The sequence below is a fragment of the Apiospora kogelbergensis genome (genome assembly GCF_038363985.1).
Source record: "Apiospora kogelbergensis strain CBS 113332 chromosome Unknown utg000001l_segment0_segment0, whole genome shotgun sequence".
Taxonomy (NCBI): Eukaryota; Fungi; Ascomycota; class Sordariomycetes; order Amphisphaeriales; family Apiosporaceae; genus Apiospora; species Apiospora kogelbergensis.
In genome coordinates, this window is record NW_027117418.1 from 6,606,974 (window position 1) to 6,626,709 (window position 19,736).

At 54.6% G+C, this 19,736-nt stretch overlaps 7 protein-coding genes across 7 annotated transcripts; 2 read left to right on the forward strand and 5 right to left on the reverse strand.

Annotated features, from left to right (window-relative positions):
- Nucleotides 1-24: 24 nt before the first annotated feature.
- PG998_002135 (uncharacterized protein) lies at nucleotides 25-1,746 on the forward strand (the record flags this gene model as incomplete). Its single annotated transcript, XM_066868953.1, has 7 exons — nucleotides 25-129; nucleotides 214-309; nucleotides 394-430; nucleotides 490-557; nucleotides 617-802; nucleotides 909-1,123; nucleotides 1,218-1,746. The coding sequence occupies 7 exons, from the start codon at nucleotides 25-27 to the stop codon at nucleotides 1,744-1,746; spliced, it is 1,236 nt and encodes a 411-aa protein (XP_066737368.1).
- A 277-nt stretch (nucleotides 1,747-2,023) lies between these two features.
- PG998_002136 (uncharacterized protein) lies at nucleotides 2,024-3,025 on the reverse strand (the record flags this gene model as incomplete). Its single annotated transcript, XM_066868954.1, has 1 exon — nucleotides 2,024-3,025. The coding sequence occupies one exon, from the start codon at nucleotides 3,023-3,025 to the stop codon at nucleotides 2,024-2,026; it is 1,002 nt and encodes a 333-aa protein (XP_066737369.1).
- A 293-nt stretch (nucleotides 3,026-3,318) lies between these two features.
- PG998_002137 (uncharacterized protein) lies at nucleotides 3,319-5,101 on the reverse strand (the record flags this gene model as incomplete). The annotated part of the gene is made up of 4 exons (XM_066868955.1): nucleotides 3,319-3,454; nucleotides 3,513-3,598; nucleotides 3,670-5,014; nucleotides 5,076-5,101. 4 exons carry the CDS (start codon nucleotides 5,099-5,101, stop codon nucleotides 3,319-3,321), a joined length of 1,593 nt encoding a protein of 530 aa, XP_066737370.1.
- A 3,495-nt stretch (nucleotides 5,102-8,596) lies between these two features.
- On the reverse strand, nucleotides 8,597-9,316 carry PG998_002138 (uncharacterized protein; the record flags this gene model as incomplete). Its single annotated transcript, XM_066868956.1, has 3 exons — nucleotides 8,597-8,683; nucleotides 8,975-9,080; nucleotides 9,162-9,316. 3 exons carry the CDS (start codon nucleotides 9,314-9,316, stop codon nucleotides 8,597-8,599), a joined length of 348 nt encoding a protein of 115 aa, XP_066737371.1.
- Nucleotides 9,317-9,972: 656 nt separating this feature from the next.
- PG998_002139 (uncharacterized protein) lies at nucleotides 9,973-11,685 on the reverse strand (the record flags this gene model as incomplete). The annotated part of the gene is made up of 4 exons (XM_066868957.1): nucleotides 9,973-11,125; nucleotides 11,190-11,390; nucleotides 11,455-11,470; nucleotides 11,547-11,685. 4 exons carry the CDS (start codon nucleotides 11,683-11,685, stop codon nucleotides 9,973-9,975), a joined length of 1,509 nt encoding a protein of 502 aa, XP_066737372.1.
- Nucleotides 11,686-12,592: 907 nt separating this feature from the next.
- On the forward strand, nucleotides 12,593-15,907 carry PG998_002140 (uncharacterized protein; the record flags this gene model as incomplete). Its single annotated transcript, XM_066868958.1, has 8 exons — nucleotides 12,593-12,690; nucleotides 12,909-13,019; nucleotides 13,750-14,267; nucleotides 14,316-14,323; nucleotides 14,400-14,435; nucleotides 14,474-14,705; nucleotides 14,893-14,908; nucleotides 15,010-15,907. Coding segments are annotated over 8 exons (1,917 nt in total), but the record flags the coding sequence as incomplete, so codon positions are not given.
- Nucleotides 15,908-16,259: 352 nt separating this feature from the next.
- Nucleotides 16,260-19,114, reverse strand: PG998_002141 (uncharacterized protein; the record flags this gene model as incomplete). The annotated part of the gene is given in 4 exon segments (XM_066868959.1): nucleotides 16,260-17,493; nucleotides 17,550-18,286; nucleotides 18,334-19,062; nucleotides 19,079-19,114. The coding sequence occupies 4 exon segments, from the start codon at nucleotides 19,112-19,114 to the stop codon at nucleotides 16,260-16,262; spliced, it is 2,736 nt and encodes a 911-aa protein (XP_066737374.1).
- Between the last annotated feature and the right edge of the window lie 622 nt (nucleotides 19,115-19,736).

A 19,736-nucleotide genomic window follows, 5' to 3' on the forward strand; every position in this document is an offset into this window, starting at 1 on the left:
TGTGCTATTATACCTACCGTAATCATGGCGGCGTCCGACACCTTCACCTATTCATTCAGCAACTTTGACGAGCCGGAACCTCTGGCAAACAAGAAGTCGACTATCCTGGCCGTGGTCATCACTTTTATGGTACGAGACCAGCAGCTTACACATCCCGTCCTCACCAGATGATACCAATTAGACCATGACATATCTTTCTGACTACCGTTACAGTGCTTCTCATGGGCATGCGTGTCTACTCGACTATGGGTTCGCTTCAAGTTGATTCGGGACCCTGGCTGGGATGACTTTTGTGTCGTAATGTATTTGGTACGCAGTCAACCATCCATCGGACAGACGAAAGCATGGCCGACAAAAGACCCGAAGACTAACTAACACGGCGGTTGTGTGTAGCTTACGACTACGGCTGGGAGTATTTCATTGGTTCTCGGTGAGTTGTCATGTCTTCTTTTTACGCCTGAGCCTCGTAGCTAATACTCTCTATTCCAGGTACGAAATACGGGTTAGGCCAACACTTTCTCAAGTTATCAACCGAGGATATGATGACCTGGTCGAAAGTGAGTTTAGATCATACCTTCGCCTCAACGTCAGTGCCGGTAACTAACGGAATGTCAAGACTTTCTATGTAGCGAACGCTGCCTATTGCACATCCACAGCATTCATCAAGCTCGCTTTGCTGCTCCAGTACCTGCGCGTCTACCCGAAGGGCTCTCTCATGCACCGAGCCTGTCTAGCAACTTTGGCATTGACGGCCCTTTGGGGGTTGGTTTACTCGTTCATCTCGTGGTTCCCATGCTTTCCGGTACGTAGAAAAGGATCACTGGCAATACCTCTCGCAATATCTCTCTCTACCGACAATCCCCCTACGGGTGGACAAGTATGCACAATACTAACTCAGTCACGTATAGGTCAACCATGTATGGGAGCTTAAGCCAGACGCCAAGTGCTATGGTTATGGGTCGTCGAAACCATCCGAGTTCTCGGCCACGTACGAGAGCCACACAGCTATCAACATGATCTTGGACGTCATCGTGCTGATCATCCCCATGCCGCTGCTCTTCAAGGAAGGGACCGGGTTTGCTCAGCGCCTGAGAATCACTGCCCTGCTATGCATGGGAACTATGTACGTCTCACGCATACACACACACACACACACACAAACTTAATCTCGACGCGTATTCACGTAGGATATTGTGCTAACCTAGATCTACTGTTAGTGTTATCGCACTTGCTATCTGGCGTCTCCAGACCATTCTCGAGCACAAGGCCGCCACGGTGCCCACGCGCGACCCGACCTGGTACGGCCCCATCACCATGCTGCTCGCTGTCCTCGAGGTCGACGCCGCCGCCGTCTGCGCCAGCGTGCCCATCTTCTGGCCGGTTCTGAGCAACAAGCTCGGAGGCATCTTCGTGACACAGGAGATCGAAATCCGTCGCGAGACGCGGTTCTTCCAGATGGACGACGAGGAGTCCGGTAACGGCGGCGGCGGCGGCGCAGTGATGATGACCCAACAAGGGCATATGGACCGCAACCATAGCCGCCAGCAGTCGCACAGCCGGACGGGCAGCGAGGCGGAGCTGAAGCAGCACGAGAGCGACTCCAAGCAGCCGCTGAGCTACCAGGGGTCCTATTCCATGAAGTCCATGGATCCGCTCACGCTCCCGCCGCTCGAAGACCCTTCGCTGAATGCGCACGAGGCCACGGTCCGAACGGAAGGGAAGAAGCCCGGCTGGAAGTGGCTTTAAGAGCCGAAATTGCGACAATTTTCAATGATTCATTTTGACTAAGCGGGACGGACGGACGAACAGGTGGGATAAAGCTTAATGATCACACTTGGTTTTTCCAATTTAACGTGTCGCTGCCAGCACTGCTTTGTATTAGTACTCGATACCCTATATAGTATATTTTATGGTTTTTATTCATCTATCAAACGAAAAACCCCTGGAAAGCATAATATTCATTTTCGGTCATTCAATTCCTTGAGCCAACCGTAATAAGAGCTCGACGTCTACATCAATTTGTTCATGCTTTCTCCGTCTCCTCGGGCGCGCTCACCGATATGTCTCGGGCGTGGACCAGGCCAGCCAGTCTCTGGAAACATGCGACCGAGAGGTCGTCGAGCTCCTGCTGCAGCTCCGTCTTCTTCTGTTCGTCCTCGTGCATCTCCCATTGCAGATCCAGCGCCCGGGTCCGGTGCCACAGCCGCTCGAAGGCGCAGAGCCACGCGAAGTAGCGCGCCGGGTGCTGAGCCATCCGTCTTTTCCCGTAGACGGCCTGGTCCTGCTGGCTGTTCCGCAGGGCCGGCAGGTCCGCCTTTTCCCATGCGTCCCAGTCGGCTTGGTTCGTGGGGCAAACCCGGCTGGCGACGGCAGCCCGCAGATGTGTGAAGTCGCCCATGTCGATGGCGTAGGCGAGCTCCGCCCTCGTAACCCGGGCTGATTGCTCATGGTAGACGGCAATCCGCTGACCGCTGCCGTTTGTGGGGGCCGCGGCAAAGAGGGAGGGTCTGTTGGTCTGGCAGTAGTAGAATCTGCCCGTTGTGGCCCTCTCCTCACTGTCCCGTTTCTTCCACCGTTTGTAGTCGTTGAGATCCAACCCCTCGTTCGGGTCGAGCAGACCGCACAGCGAGTCCTCGTTGTCACAGATGGCCTTGTAGAGCTCCTTGAACCGCTCCTCCCCATTGACTATGGAGTCGAGGAGGAACTTCGTTTGGCCGCAGGCGGTGCAGGGCAGGGCAACTGGAAGGGGGCCGGGCGGAAAAGTGGTGGCCCAGGAGGGAACGATGGTTATGTTACAGGCGCCAGGCTGACCGCAGGCGTGTCCGTATTCGGCGACATGCTTCTTGCAGTAGGGACACTTCTTGGAGTGGCCGAGGCCCCACCATCTGGTGATACATTCTGGGTGGTAGACGTGAGAACATCCTAGAGCAACGAGCTCAGAGAGGTTGGATTCCTCATGGCAGATGATGCAGTTCTCTCTGCGAGAGGTTGAGTAGTGCGTCTGGGCAGGGGCGTTGTCTGGCATTGTTGTTGTCGTATCTTAGTTGTCTTCAGCGAGTTGTCTCTCGATCTGCGTCCCTTGGCTTTTACCGAACACACCTTGCCAGGCAGGTACTTATAAGAAAACGGGATGTATTATTGCGCACAGGGCGTGATAGAGGATAAAGAAAGTGGATGGTAGTGAGTAGATGTTTCCACGACCAATTGACAATGGGAGATTCTGACAATTTACCTGCTTGGGTTTGTCTGCAAATTTCAAGTCAAAAGGGAAAAAAAAACGAAAAGTATGAGGGTTGACCGTGATTATCGAGAACTATATCACTCCGCCACAGAAAGCTTATTTGTGAGTTCTTCTATATGCAGACCTGACCGGCCACAAGGGATGTTGGCTAAACGAGGGGCGACGACAAGGTGAGGGCTGACGACAGGGGTAAGGGCGAGAGGTTGAGGAGCACTTGGATAGTTTGTTCTTGTACGCTGGTTGATATTCATCAAAGTGGGCACACACACACATATACCCCTTTTGTGATCCGTCAATACGCATACCGAGACTGGCTGGTTCGCTCATGAGGTAGGGACTGGTCTGGCTCTTCGCACCCTACTCTTTGTGTTTGTTTGCTCTAGACTCTCACAGCCACGCACAAGCAAATGAACGAACAGAACTCATACCGTGACCCAGGCATTCAGGCTGCTAAGGTGAGCCCTCTCTTTGTTCCACACACGCTCGAGCCGGAACGGCTCCGGCAGCCACCCGGGCGCCTCCCCGGTCGTCATCATCTCAACCAGCGCCTCGGCGCACCGGAACGCCATGGCCATCCCGTGCCCGTTCATGCCCACCGACATCCAGAGGCCCTTCTGCGGCTGCGTGGTGGTGTCCTCGCCCACGAGCGGAAACGTGTCCGGCGTATAGCAAGTAATGCCGCCCCAATCGCGGACCGGCTTGCCCTCGTCGCCCCATGCCTCCGCCCCGAACACTTGGCGGCCCGCGTGTCGGAGGTACTCCATGACCTCCTCGTTCAGGATCGAGTCGTCGACCGTGTGGAGCGACTTGGACACGCTGCGTCCGCCGCCGTAGAGAATATCGCCGGAGCCGGCGAGACTGGCGTCGCGGACCCCGAAGTAGTCGCCATTGCCGACGTCGTTGAGGCCGACGCTCGTGCTCTCCATGATGGGGTGATGCGCCATGTTGGACCCCGGGCGGATCGCGCTGACTTGGCTACGGCCAGAGACCAGAAAGCCCGTCTGTCTGAGCTTGGCGTGCAGGGCGTTCGTGTAGGCGTTGGTTGCCAGGACCACTTTCTGGGCTTTGACGGTGCCGCGATCCGTGACAACCTCCCACCTCACCGTTTCGTCGTTGCCGCCGGCGCCGTCATTGCTACTATTCCCTACCGGTGCCACTTCGAGCGCCATCGTGTTAGTCTGCAAGTTCAACCCCTTTTCTAGCCCCAGCTCCAGCATCCGGCACACGAGCTGGTACGGGTTCTGCGTGTGGGCCGGATACGTGATGGCCCCCACCGCCGACGGCAGTCCGATGCGCTCCCGGGCCGCCTCGCCCTCCCAGGCGCGCCTCTCGATGAACTGGCCCCCCTGGCCCGGACGGCGCTCCTCGACCTCTTGGCGTTTGCGCATGACGGCGCGAGCCTCGTCCCACGCCGCGGCCGTCGTGTAGACGTCGGCCGTCGTGACGTCGCGGAAGTCGCAGTCGACGTCGTGCTCGCGGACAAAGGCGGCCATGTCGGCCACGTTGGCGGCCTCGAGGCGCTCAAAGGCCAGCGCGGCGTCTTCGCCGAAGACGTCGACGTAGCGCGCGAAGTTGAGGTGCCAGCCGGCGCGCACGTGGCCCCCGTTGCGGCCCGAGGCCGCCGAGGCCGCCGTGCGCGCCTCCAGCATGAGGATCTTGAGGGACGGGTCGCGGGCCAGCAATTTGTAGGCCACGGCGGCGCCCGTGATGCCCGACCCGATGATGACGTAGTCCCAGGTCGTGGAGGTGGGCAGGTCCGCGGTGGTCCGGTGGCTGGCGATGCGGTGTGGGGGGCAGTTGCCAGTAGGACGTCACGGGGTTCGGGTGTGGAAACCCGGGGATTGCTTCGCCGCCACCCATGATGCACTAGGTTTGCTGTTATGTTAGAGAATGGCGAGTGCCGTGAGGTTGATTCGGTGCAAGCTTGATGCTGTCTTTTACTATGGTGAATCTTGATCCAGATTCGAAAACCCGACTCTTTGAGGTATGATGGCGGTGGCATATATACATGATGAAATACCGTCTTGTTAGTCCGGATGTTTTGCTCCTCTCGGCTTCGGTTTCGGCTCTCGATGATTGGCTACGCAGCTGCTGCCGTCATGATGCGCGCGTCAGCGCCCTGATGAGGAAGGAGGTCCCTCAATCCCTTTTATACGTTACTGTAGTGTTGACAACATGACATCTACAATCCACAGTTGAGCCAACGACATACCATAGAATTCGTAGGCCATGGCGCGTTTGGTCTGTTCCCCGTCGTGTGCTATGCTGCTTGCTTATTTACTACCAACGGTATTAGGGGTGAGATGTAAAAAGAAAGCCAATACATCTATTCGTTGGCCGGCTCAATACTGGTGATAGGCCTAACTATGTACCTAGAAGACATCTCCGAGGGCCCCGCCCGCTCGCAGCAACGACGGCGCGTCCTATCGACGAGTCTCCGGCATGTCAGTCTACTTGGCCGTGCTCCAGAAAATGATAACGTGAGATGTCATGTGTTGATAGATTACCTAGGATAGAGTGTGCATTCATAGCTAGAATTTTGAGTTGCTACAGCAGCGAAACTCCATAGTTGGCAACATTAGTAAATAGCAATTCATCAGCGAGGGACGAAATCAACTTTCCATGGAATGTGTGTCCAGACCCATGATGTGGCGTATGTACGTCAGCTCAGCCGGAGCCAGGCAGGTTCCACTCCATGTTTACTCTGTATTGTCGGATGTCGCCCCCGTGAAAGATTTTCATCCCGTTTAACTCCTTGAAAGCACGTTTGGCTTGCTCTTTTGTTGCGAGCTGGACGTAGCAATAGAATAGGGGGCAGTTGTGAGCCACCTCGGGAGGGCAAGGACGGAGGGGGAAAAGTGGGCGATGGGGATCATACTGGTAGATCGCCTCGCTGACGCCCGTCACATTGCATTCCGTCTTCTCGAGCAGCTTCTCGATAAAGGCCTTGAATCCGCGGTAACAGCCCGGGACGGGCGCCAAGTTCAACAGCTCGACCGTTCTGCCGCTGGCGTGGGATGAGTCCGCGGGCGGTTTATACACGTCAAGGTAATCCATTTCGAAGTCGATGCCACCGTCGTTGGCCTCAACCGCAGCATCCTGCTTGAAACTATCGAGGAGAACAGCCCGGTGGTCAGAGCAGGGGTCTGGGTAGTACTTCGGCATGGACATGATAGGTTCCGGTATCATGACTTGCGGCTGCCCCGCCACGCCATGCGGATCATCGTAGCAGCGAGGATAGTGGTCATAGGGCGTGTACGTCGGCTGCACAAGGAACCGGTCATACTTCCTCTGCTGGTAGCGGTGGTGCAGCGAACGGGAGTGGCCTGGACGTTCGGGGTGCTCTTGATGTTGCTGTCTAGCAGAGCCAACCGAATGATAATGATGGTAGTGGTGATGCCGATCGGATTTCGGACGTCTGTTAGGATTGCTGCCACCATAAGACGACATGTGAGAGGCGTTATGAGGAAAACATGACTCCGGCAATGGGAAATGTTGCTGATCTTCTCCCTCTGAATCCTCTTGCGGCGGTGGCGGCTGCGGCAGAAACTCCAATACGCCGCGTTGCTCGATAAAGTCGGAGCGCTTGAGATGCTCGTTGTAGGGCACGCCCTTGGGCAAGCAGCAGCGGCACACAAGCTTGCGCCCGGCGAACTCGATGTGATCGAGCGCTTGCATGGCGGCCGTGGCGCTCTCCGAGTCGGTGAAGGTGGCGAAGCAGTAGCCGCGGTTACGGTGCTCGTCCTTGGTCTTGGGGTTCTTGCGGAGCGAAGGGGGCGGCACGTAGATGCAGCAGCACTCCGGCTTGTAGACGTCGTATTCCCAAGGAGGCCCGCGATGTTGTCGCGGTCCAGCGTGAAGTCCAGGTTCCCGATGTAGATGCGCCGGCGCTCGCTGATGGCGGCCTCGGTGGAGCAGTGATGCTTTCGGCCGCTGCTTCCCTGGGGCGGCTTCGGCTGTTGCTGCCGCGTCCCGGGAACAAACTCACTTGTAGTCGGGTCTAGCTCTAATTCGTTGGAGCCGTCATCGGGAGAGCTCTCATGGCCAGAATGCTTACGAGAACGACCAACCACAGTGCTTCCAGATAATATCACCTTGTGGCCTTTTTGGGCAGCCGGGGTCTTCGCAGGGGAACGGGGCTTGGCCTTGGGCGAGCTATCAAAGGTGGCCACAGATGGTAGTGTCGTTTCCTGGCCAGGACTTGGATGGGCTGTTGATTCCTCGCCGTAAAAGGGGGCGACTGTTTCTTTCCGAGTGGGAGTGGTGATTATGCCGTCGTCAGACTTACAGCCCGCCCGGCCCGCGACATATTGCGGTCCCATCTCACCGAGATCGTCTCTTTGTGGGGAAGATGCGAGCAACGAGGGACTCTGCTTTCTGTGATAGATTACCAAGTAAGTAAGAGGATATGGGTAGAGAAGGTTGGATAAGAGTCTTGTTGTCGAGTGATTGAGTCGTGAGAGGAGAGAAGAACCATGTTAATGTATATTTGGGCCATGTACTCTGTTTTATACCATACCCATAGCAAAGTAGAGCAAAGTAGATTCTCGCCTGAGCAACAATTCTTGTCTGTGTATCAATAGACTGGTGGAGTGCCAGCCTAGATCATGCACAGGTCGGAAACCCATGTAGAGAGGTATTCGCGATCTTTGAGCACTCAGGGGACGAATCAGTTCCACTTGTTTCATCAATTAGCACTTCCCAGCTTCTTGAGGCATGGTCTTTGAACAAACAAATCCAGCCTAGGTCCTCCCTAGAGTTTTCCAACCCGCCTGTTGATAGGTAGGTGATCTTGGAAAAACTCGAGAACCATCAGGAATCCTAACCCCTTTCAGCCTTCGGATGCAAAACATTGACTCCCGGCCTGGCTAGTTTGAAACCTGACGGAACTGCTAGCAGCAACTCCTTCATCCTATGTCTCTGTGTAAATAATGCCTTAGGCAGATTATAGCCTCCCGATGTTAAACGTAACCGGGATCGGAGGTGGGATTGGGTAGTCTCATGTTGTCGTAAGTTATATGCTTACGATAGACGGCAGTTCATTCGCCATTATCAAGTTTGGCAGGTGTGTGAGTACGATATCATTATACACCTCAACCAGTAAACCGAATACCACTGTTGTACAGTCTCGTATCTCAATGCTCTGCTCTGCTCTGCTCATAAATCAAACAAAGAAGCCAGAGAACCGAAAGAGATCGCGATTCGCCGATATCTTGGATGCCGACTTTGTCGTTGTTGTGTCCCCCACCTTCCATGCTTTCCGAAAGGATAGATCAACAAGAACGTGGAAGAACATCGTTCTGCCCTCCAAGTACCCCCGTGTCCTCATACTCGGTCCTCCCGACGCCTAAACCATTACTTTCGTTTGCGCTCCGCGGCGTCCATCTTGTCCTCCAACTCATGAACGTATTTACTCAACCGCTGGCAAGCGGCCTGCAGAGCCTGTGAAAAGAGTAAAGGAATTCCAGATTAGCCAAATACATTCCGCTCAAACCGAATCCGGGGCGACAACCCATGTAGACCATTGCCTTGAGGGGGGGGACGAAACATAGAAGAGAGAGTTCCGTGGTGGTCTTCGCAGAAGAGGCAGGCGGATGGCATGATCACTAAACCTGTCCAGCCCAATCTTTGAAGACCCCGGGCACCCCGCAATCGCAATGATCTCTCGGGGGCCCCATGGCATATGATCGATGGCCAGAATATGTTTTTTCTTTTTCAGATGCAGTAACGCACATAGATGTCTTCTGTCAGGAGCTCGTTGCTCGCCTTGTATTCTTGCAGAACGTAGGTGTAGACGCTGCCGCCGGCGAGGGTCGAGCCGAGGAGGAAGCCAAAGAGACTGTCGGGGTGCAATTGACCGGGGTTAGCAATTCTGCTTTGCTCGAGTGTGTAGACATGGACCTGGCAAGGGATCGCTTACCCTCCACGGAATGCGCCGACGGGCTTTCGTGCGGGCAAGACGGTCGCATCAGCGAGTCTGCGAGTAGAAGCCGAAAAGTTGCGGGTGGCAGTGGCGCGCATGGGGGACAACGCTGCGAGGCCTCGGGCCCCGGAAGAGAAGAATCGCGCAGACATGTTGGATATGTGACCTGTCCTATGGCGGGCAATGGTGATCGGGGGGGTGCTGTCGGGTCGGGTGTGATTTATGAGAAGAATTGAGGTTGTTTCTGGATTCCGGTGACGATGGACTGCTTTATCGATTGGAGATTGGAGGAGCTGTCCATGAGCTGTACCCGACCAAGCCCACGACAGGGGTCCGACTGCCTGGCGTATAGCGAGCGGCCTTTCCCACTCACTACTAGAATCGCCCAACGACAGGCCCACACGATGTTTTCTATAAATGCTTCGGCAACCAAGAAATATTAACTGCCGAAAGGGCTCCCTGTCTATTTCGCCTTTTCAGCTGCGACGACATCAACTACTTATAGACTTGGGCTGTTGCTCGAGGAATGGTTAGACTGATGGTCAATGGCCGAGGGACCAATTTCAAGAGCATATTAAGTTCAATCGCCATCACAGCGGCACGAAAGCCATTCGCTGATGTTTATCAAAACGCATAAAATCATTAACCCTATTGGCATTCTAGGCTTGCTTGTCCTAGTCCTAGGTTTTGGTCCCATTTAGTCCCATTCCGAGAGACCCAGTTGCTCCAGCTCAAATCATCAGAGCAGAGCCGCAAAGTGCAATCGTACATCGTGAAATGTGATATCTCGCTAAATTCCTAACTGTCTTTACAGCTCATCGTGCGTCTCCTCAGCAGCCTCGCTGCTGGTGGACTCGGTAGCCGCAGGAGCCACAGGGGTCTCCTCGGCAGACTTCTCCGAAACCTCGGCCTTGTACTTGCCATTCTCCTTCACGAAGGTGATGAGATCCTCAACGGTGCGGGAGCCGCTGTAGGTCACGGGCTCACTCTTGCCACCAGCGGGGAACAGCTTGATGGTAGGGAAACCCTGGATCTCATCGGGCACATCGTTGGCAGTGGCATCAACCTTGGCAATGACGACCTTGTCCTTGTACTCGCTGGCGGCGTACAGAGCAGCAAGGTCCTCGTACTTGGGAGCGAGAGCCTTGCAGTGACCGCACCACGGGGCGTAGAACTCGACCAGGACGTCCTTCTTGTCGTCCATGACGATGTCCTTGTAGTTCTTGGCAACGATGACAGTGACGGCGCCTTCCTGAGTCTCGGGAATGGGCTCAGACTTGATGCTGGGCTCCATCTTGCCAGAGTCGAACTCGGCAACGAAGGCCTTGATGGCCTTGAGGGTAATCTCCTTCTCCTGGTCGAAGGGGAACTTCTGGTTCTTAACCGTCTCCTGGATGGCGAAAGAAGGGAACTTGTCGGTCTTGAGGTTCAGGTTGCCGGCGTGAGCACCGAAAGCCTTAGCGTCAATGGTGGCGAAGTTGATCTTGCCGCGGTAGGTCTCGGCGAGAGGCTTCAGGGTCTCGCCCAGCTCCTTGCGCTCCTCCGGGGTCTCAGCGAAGATGTAGGCTAGGGGAATGCCGGCCGACATGTAGCCAGAGTAGGTCTCGGGGCCGACCTCGCCGACCAGGGGAGTAGAGGCGGTCTTGGCGAAGCTCTCGATGGCCTCGGCGTCGAACTTTTCGGTGAAGGTAGCCTTACCCTCGTCGAACTGCTTGTACAGAACAACAGCGGGGGCCTTGACGCCCTCGGCCTCGGCCAGAGCGGCATCATTGCTGGCACCGAAGGGGTACGAGTCTCGGAGCTTCTCAGCGAGAGCAGTGAAGGTCTCGTTGGAGCTCTTGTCAGAGGCATCGATATAGGCGACAAGCACAACCTTGTCGGCGGTCTTGAAGTCCGCAAGGGTCTCGGATGTGAGGATGGAAACGGCGGGCAGGGACTGCTTGATCATGTATGAAGTGATGCTGTAGATATGCGAGGTCAGTGCCGGTCCCAATCGAGCAGTGAGCTGATATGAGCATGACTTACGCATTCGCCTTACGCTGGCCAGAGTAGGGGGTGATGTTCTCCTTGCCACGGAAGACCTTGAGGGTGGGGTAACCCTCGACACCGAAGCTTTGGCAAAGCTCGGCCTCCTCGGTACAGTCGACCTTGGCGAGCTTGATGTCCTTCTCCTTCAAGGAGGTGGCAGCCTCCTCGTACTCGGGAGCAAGAGCCTTGCAGTGTCCGCTATTTGCAAATTAGTACACTGAAAGGTAGCTGTTGCCATACTGGCCGTGAGACCTGTGCTTACCACCAGGGAGCGAAGACTGTCAGAAGGGCAAGTTAGCACGGTGTTGAAAAATACGGATTCGTATTGTTCTTCTTCCATTCAAGGGGACGTACACTCTGCGAGGACGAGATCGTTCGTCTTGACGAAATCGTCGAAGGTGTCCTTGGTAAGCTGGTGGACATCCGAAGCGTCGGCGGCCGACACAGTGGCGGCGGCGGCAGCCAACAGGCTGAAAGCGACCTTCTTGTACATGGTGAAAACGGCTGTTTGTGCGAGTAAAGCTGTCAGCTATCTGTCGGTTCCCAAGAAGTGCGTCGGTTGCGCAAAGAGCAATTGGGTATCAGGGCCTTCCGAGCTTGCAGACAAACAATGGCCGAGGGCAGGTTGGTTGTGTGTGCAGAGCTCTCTCTCGTTGAGCACGACGATGACAGCTCAACCGTCCCACCAACGCAAGCGATAGGGGAAGATAGCAGAGGGGGCGACAGCAAGACTTACTTCTCTGACTGGAAACTGTTCAACGTACAAGACAGAATGCGAAATGGGCAAAAGATACTGAGAGAAGAGAAGGGAGTGGCCCGGAGCAAATGGAGTTGAAGTAGTTTAGTAGGAATACCGGGTCTGTTGATGCCAGTCTGTCTTCAATTCGCAGGCTGCATTCAACTACACCTACACCTACACCTACATGCCTTGAATGTATAAGCCGATGCAGCACCCACCCCTCCAGCCTACGGCTCTTAGCTGCTTACAGAGCCATCCCCCACCTAAAAGCCGGAATGGCCTGTCGTCATTGGCCCCATCGGCAGGTGGCGTTGAACGTCCAGCGGTTTGAACTTGACACTCTGTCTTTTTTTCAGGCACCTCGCTGCGACAAGTCTAGGTATTTTTGGGGTCCTTGGGCTGCGCTAGACAGGGATTGCACGGCGGACTGGCCAGAATTACGGACCTCCCCTCCAACTTTACCGCCTGTGTCTGTAAATATACCTGGACCAGAAGCCAGGACTGGACGTATGCGATGCCTCCACCTTGCCCAGCCGCCCTTCCGCCCCCCAAGGCGCAACGCAAGGGTTCTCCCGTCTCCCGTCTCCAGCTATGCATCTGTGGTGTCTTGATGCGAAGGAGTACTTGGTGTCTGCCGTTGCCATGACACGACAGCCACCAGTTTGATCCTATCGTCTCTTTCGATGTGCGCACACAGCACAACGATACGCGACAAGAAGGAAAGGAGAAAGCTGAACAGGCACATGATCCAATGGGCAAGTAGGCAAGTAGGTATGGCGACACATTGCCCTTATGCAGATCTTTTCGAGATCCAGCCTCACCCTCCCTGCATGCTTTGTCTTAGGTCCTTATGTACCGCCCTCCGCCGCCTCCGCCGCCTGTCTATTGCCTAAGGGAGTAAGCAGTCCAACAACGGCACACAACGGACCCTGGAGGAAACTAGAAAAGGACACGTCTCTGCGATCTGATAGTCTTAGATCCCTCGAGGTTCCTGCTTGTGCCCAATCCAGACAGAACTCGCATGGATTCACACCTGCTACTGGCTCCGGTTCGAATGAGGCTGACCGAGATGCGAATGCACCATGTAAGTAAGTTGGTAGGCAGGCTTCAGGGCATGGATTGATTAGCTCCTGCAAGAGCCCATGGGGCAAGCTGCATAAGTTTCGTTCCTAACCTTGATACCCACCTGGATCCTCTCGCTGAGAAACGAGGCCCTCTCCCACGAAGCTCTGAAACAAAGCCTTGGATCAGCCTGGTTGGGGTTTATAAATGTCGTCGTTGGGCCCGCGTCAGGCTCCCCGCATTGGCATCGGGCGTATAGAACACGATGGTGGGTTGGATGGCGTGGATTATACGACCGACTCACTCAGCTTGTAGTGGTAATACCATTGTTGGTCATTGATCTCAAGGACCTTCATGGGGTGCATACTGTAGTTATGTTCCATGAGTGCCTGGTACGATGCCCCGTTAAACTTATGCTCGCCCGAAGGACCTTCCCGAATGGCACAAGTGGCATACGCAGCATGCAACGTCTTTGGTAGATAAATCGCAACAGCGGTAGTTTCTTACTATTTACGTTATCTCCCAACCTGACAACCATCGGTATGCTTGTGGATGAGACAGGATGACAGTAAGAGTGGTTGAAGAACATCGTAAGTCTCGTTCTCTTCGTATGTATCTCTCGGGCTGCATCTCAACAAACACCATATGACCATACTCTGCGAGTTTCGTATGACTAAGTGCACGCATCTTCTGAGTCTCCCAAGGATAACGAGGGCCTAACGTCCAACAACAAAACTGACTTGTTTGCCATCGCAGGAGGAGGCAGCCTCTCCCCGACCGTCTCGGGCGCTGCTACTACACCATCATCCATGCCCCTGGGCGGCTGACCAACCCCATCTTCTCCACCGGCCTGGGCATTGCCATTAGACCCAAGAATTGGCAACCCAGCAATGTGCGCCGTGGCGATGAAAATGACGGCCGCGGAACAAATTCCTCGATAAATAAGGTATTCTACACCATCGTGAAGGCTGACCTGCTGATCCCGGGCGACGGCGAACCCTACGAGGACGCCGCGCTCGTCATCGAGGGGAACCTGATTGCCTGGGTCGGCGCCGCCGCCGACCTGCCGAAGAAGTACGCCGATGCCGGGCCGCAGGAACGCCGCGTCTTCTCTGTCCCCGCCGTTATGCCCGGGCTCTGGGATGTGCACACCCACTTCGATGGTGGCGGGCCTGACGAGCTGGCCAGCTATGTTAGTTTCATCACGGAGCATCCGGCTTCGCAGGGAGCTCGCCTGGCCAGACAGTGCTGGGAGTCGCTGCAGCGCGGATATGGTGTGTTTGACAGATTATGTTTCTCTCCATTATCACCAAACTAATTAGCCCGTGCAGTGAGTCTCAGATGTTGGTGTTTCTTGTGCTAGGGGCCCCGAGATTTTGGTTCCCAGTGATACTGACCGAGCATAGACGTCCCTAAGAGACGTTGCTGGCTATGGCTGTGAGGTGAGAAGCTCTTGACTTACGGTATTGCCATCAAATAGCCAGCAATGCTAACAGTCCTGAGCAAGGTTGCCAAGGCTATCAATGACGGTAGTATTGTAGGCCCAAACATCTACAGTAGCGGAGGTTGTTTGAGCCAACTTGCTGGTCGTGAGTGCTATTCCTCTCTCCTCAACCCACCCCCTTTTTCAAGCGCAAACTGCGTAAACTCAACCATGGCATCACCGAAGCTTGAATGCCACGCACAGCCACTCGACCACTCGCCCCCGGGAAGTAAAGTACACACTGCCAGAGATACTTAAGTCAAGATATTACTTCCTTCCATTGACCGGGTCGGTATAGCCTAGCGGTAGTATTCTTAGTTATATACTTAAAGGCAAGAGGGTTCAACTCCTTCTACGGTCACTTATTCAATCCCCTTTAGGATCATTTATTACTTTTTTTTTCTACTTCTACCCAGTTTTGCAGAGCCCAACGTTATAGAATCGTATCATTTTCCAAACCACGATGCCAGACATGTATCATCAACCGATCAAAATTTATCAGAGTATGAAGCAACCTGCTTCAACTAACTGAGATGGCTGACCTTGTTTCCTTTATCTTCTTGCAGACGGAGACATCTTCCCCCTCCCCGCCGGCGACGTCCTCCTGAACATGGGCGTCGGCAACATTACGGCGGGCCACCACGGCACGAGCATGAGTATCATCGTCGACGGCGTGGACGAGTGCCGGCGCGGGTGCGGCTGCAGATCCGGCGCGGTGCCAAGTGCATCAAGGTGCTCGCGTCGGGCGGCGTGCTGTCCCTCGACGACGACGTCGGCTGCGCTCAGTTCAGCCCCGAGGAGCTGGCCTGCATCGTCGACGAGGCCCGGCGCCAGAAGCGGTGCGTGGCCGCGCACGTACACGCCAAGGAAGGGATTCTGCAGGCCATCCACGCGGGGGTGACGACGCTGGAGCACGTGTCGTTCGCCGACGACGAGGTCATCGAGCTCGCCAAGGACAAGAAAGTTATCTGGGTGGCCACGCGCACCGTGCTGAAGCTGCTCCTCGACTCGGGCGGCGAGGGTGTGCCGCGCAAGAGCTGGGAGAAGGCGCAGCAGGTCGCTGACGCCTCGCTCGCGGGCTACAAGCAGGCCATCGCCGACGGTGGCATCACCTTTGCCCTGGGCACCGACACGCCCCCCGGCTTCAACATGGCCATGGAGCTCGAGCTGGCGGTGCAGTGCGGCATGACTAACCTACAGGCCATCCGGTGCGCCACCGCCAACGGGCCCCTGACGGTGGGCGAGCAGGCCCCGAAGACGGGGCAGCTGAAGGTCGGCTACGAGGCCGACGTGCTCGGCTTAACGGAGAACCCGGCGGCGGACGTCGGGGTCCTCCAGCACAAGGAGAATATCAAGTACGTCTGGAAAGGTGGTGTGCTATACAAGGGACCTGACGTCGGGCCGTGGGGTGAGAATTACATATTCAACTGATCTTAAATGTCACTTGGCGTGGCTGTCCGGGAGTCTAGATCGAATTAACTAAAGTATGTATGCACCAAATTCAAATACAGCCAAGTTGTATGCTTCAAACATGCGCCAGAAGCCAGAAGTAACCGCCAAAGCCGGCCTCCACTATGCAATGCCAGCATAATGTGTATTGTATGCAACGCCAGCTCAATGCTTTCATGCCATTTCGTTACTCATTCCGTAGCCTCATTTCCTACAATCCTAGCCCCCCCTTGGGAAAACGTCTGCAAGACAAATTAATACAAATAATTGAACCGGTAGGTGACTATTAATCTGCTTGTATTGACTGGTCTTGGCAGACTTGCAACCAGGGAGATCAGAAAAGGTCATCGTAATCATCCCAACCAAGCTGTTGGTATACCGACGTTTTTGTACCGTCATCTTGTTTATTTATGTCGTTCTTAACAGGTGTAGCACCAACATAGTCGACTGTTCGCTTCTTAGCTGGAGTGACCGTCACGAAGTTCTCGATAGAAACTACTCGCCCAAGGCGAGGCCTTTTGACAGGTGTTTCGGCGAAGTTGATGCCGCCGGGAGAGGACGGCAGCATGACGCCACTATCGCGGTGTTTTAAGCGGCTACCGGGCACTTCAAGATATTGCGATCGCCGAGACAGCACGGGGGACGAAGCGAGCACAACGCCTTCGTCTGGTGCCGACACCCGGATTGTGTCTGCGTCATATTTCATCGTAGATGGCCGTGCGGGCGTAGCTACAGCCTCCTTTGCTGAAGGCTTGCCCACTCTTGGTGAGGCAGGAGACTCGGGAGCCGAAAAGGCTGCATCCCTGTCGCGCTTTCTTGGAGCAGATGACGATATCAGAGAGGCAGACGGTGATATCTGCATCTTTTCGACTGAGTTAACAAGGGAACGGTTACTTGTTGCTGGTCTGCTCTGAGCTGCTCGACCAAGTGCATCTCGGAATCGGTGGCCCATTGGTGTCGCTTGAACAACATCCTCAAAACGAGTAAACTGGGTCGGCTTCCGCGATTTCCTCAGCTGGGCCAGGGTCGTAGTCGCGCGTCGCTCCTCTGCTTCTTCCAAAGCCTTGCCGACTACCACCTCCCTGTTTGGCTTTCTTAGGCTGGAAATGGCCTCCTGAAGTTCAGCCTTGACTTGAGCCTCCCTCCTCGATTTATCCTCGGCAAGGGCGCGCTTGTTTGATACTTGCTCGACAGCAGAGTGCTTGTCTTTGGCATGGCTGGAACCCTTGGAGTCTGGTCGGGGCACGTTTGACAGAGCCGTGGACTCGCTGGCTTCTCGTTTCAATACTGGATATGTTGGAGTTGAGACCGATCTCATCAATGCAATCATTCCGCTAGGTCCACGTGACATGCTGCGTCGGTTGCGCTCAGTTTCTTTCGACAGAACTCGCTCAAGTGAGTGAGCCGACTTTGAGGCGGTCGATCTTTTCGCCGAAGAACCTGGCTTGCTTTTTGGCTTTGCTGTTGGTTCTGCCTTTTTTGATCGTGGTTTCGCTGGCGATGGCATTACCGGTCCGCCGAGTTTCCGGCTAACCTCGTCGCATTGCTGTGGAAGTCGGGCGGAGTAGCTAGCCTCAGGTTAGTAACAGCAACTCTTTAGGGTATAACGAGGCATGTTTCTTACAAAGGCACTATAATGTCGATACAGAAGTCTCGGAGGGGGTCAGAACTTGATCCCTGCGAATGATGAGTCCCGTCTGCGTCTACAGCCTGGGCTCCGTCTGGTAACTCAACCCCATCCAGTGTTGTCGATTGCCAAATAGATAGCCGGTCTGCTTGCACAACCAGAAGGACGGGGAAGTTATGTTTATTTCGTTTTTTCGCCGATGCCGGCTTTGATGAGTCCAGAACGGTTTCATCACCCGGGAGGGTAGGGAGCTGTGAGGCCGCCTCATTGCTATTAGATTTTGAGGACTCCAAGGCCAAGATCTCCAGGATGAGAATGATCTGTAACTGGGTTTCCCTTGTGCGGAGATATAAGATCTGCATCCTGGTTTCCTCGGCCTCAGATTTCGCCGAGTCTTCGTCGTCTCGACGCTGTGGCTTACGTAGCGACCACCATTGCCGGACATGCTCATCTTCATCAGGGTAAAGAATGTTTTTGCCGAGGTTTATCTTCTTCGACTTTCTCTTTTTGGTCTTGGTGATTTGTTCATCGCCTGAGTCTCCAAGGCCTGTTTTCACCTGAGCAATGATATCCGGTACCGAGCTTTTATACTTGGCGTCGATCTGCTGTGTTGACAGCACAAGGCTCTTCAAGAAGTCTATAAGATCGTTCATATCCAAAGTCGAATCGCAATCCAGATGGAATGCAGCTCGTGCTCGAGACAGAGGACCTTTCGCAAAATAGGCCAGAGAACCCTGGTGATCGTTAGGTGGGAAACAACATATGATCTCACAATACGTACCATTGAATGATACAGCGTTTCGATATACTGGTTTCGAATATTGCTGAATATTTCGTCGGCTGTCGTCTGTTCTATAGGTGGTGCTGGATTCATTGGCAATGCTACCGGAGTTGCTACTAGAGCTTCAGGGGCCGGAAGAGTAGCTGGGTTGGCGGGCTGGGAATCTGTAGCTTGGTCCACTGGCGAAGGCGCGTCGGGACTCTCAACAACAGATGCCGGCCTGATCGGCTTCTTCACCATTGACTGTATGGCTTCGATGGCAAGCCGGCGTTTCTTGGTCTCCTTGTGTACTTGAGGAGTGACCAACGGTCCCGAGTCTGGGTCCTGCGTCGAGACCTGCGGACGTGGTTTGACCATCTTTGAGTTCGTCACAGTGGCATAACCGCTGAGCTGCACCAGATCGACCCAGCTACCCACCTTGCATAAAGAGTAGAGTCCATTGTCCTGTCGCTCCAAAGCGTAGACAGACTTGTCACTCTCAAGACGTGCAATCAGAACCACGGGCCGGGCTCCCATGCGACCTTCGAGATCCAGGATCTTGATTGTGGATTCAAAGAAGCGAGCATATGAAAAATCTCCTTGAGGCGAAGCAAGGTCGAGAAAGGCAAGGGACAGATGCTCTCGAGGCAGAAGCATGAGAGGCTGAAGATTGCGGGGGCTTGACAGACAGTTTTGGGGGGTGAGGCTGAAATACGATGGTTTAGAAGAAGTGCATCCAGACGACAGGAACTTCATTGGTACTCACCCTAACAGTAATCGAGGGCCTCAACATGTCCTCCATGGCGTAGGCATCATGCGTACGCTTCCTCGCGGACAAGCTTGAAGTCGAAGAGAGGCCCCCATGTTGGCTTGGCCGGCTTTCGGAGTCGGGCGCTATATTGGTACGCAACGCGCTCGAGCTGGGCGTTTTTATAGACATAAGGAGACGAACAACGAGCCTTCCATCGAGAGAAAGAAATGGGGTATGCTATGACCCAACCGAGGATAGTGAGTGCACTGCACGACGTTTTTGAAAGGACCACGAGAAGCTTTCCCTATGTGCCAGACAGCAATGCGTGCATGGCCTGCTACAATGACATTGCACATCCAAGGAACAAGTAAGTCCGTGGAGGAAGAGCTGACACTATGCCTCAATTAGACGCGTCCTGCAATCCTGCAAGGCGCGTTGAGTACCGACCACCAATTGAACCCACGCCGGGCTTAGCTTATTCGGGAGTAGACAGGCTGATGAGCTGCTACCATGTAAATGTATCGTGTATCATGTGGCTGAAAACTTAGGTACATGCACAATCGTCGATCGAGGGTGGCTTACGCAGCTGCTGACCGGGATGCATCAGAACTGATTGATCACCATCCCTGGTCACATCATTGAAGATGCAGAACCTGTTCCATCTTGACGCCTT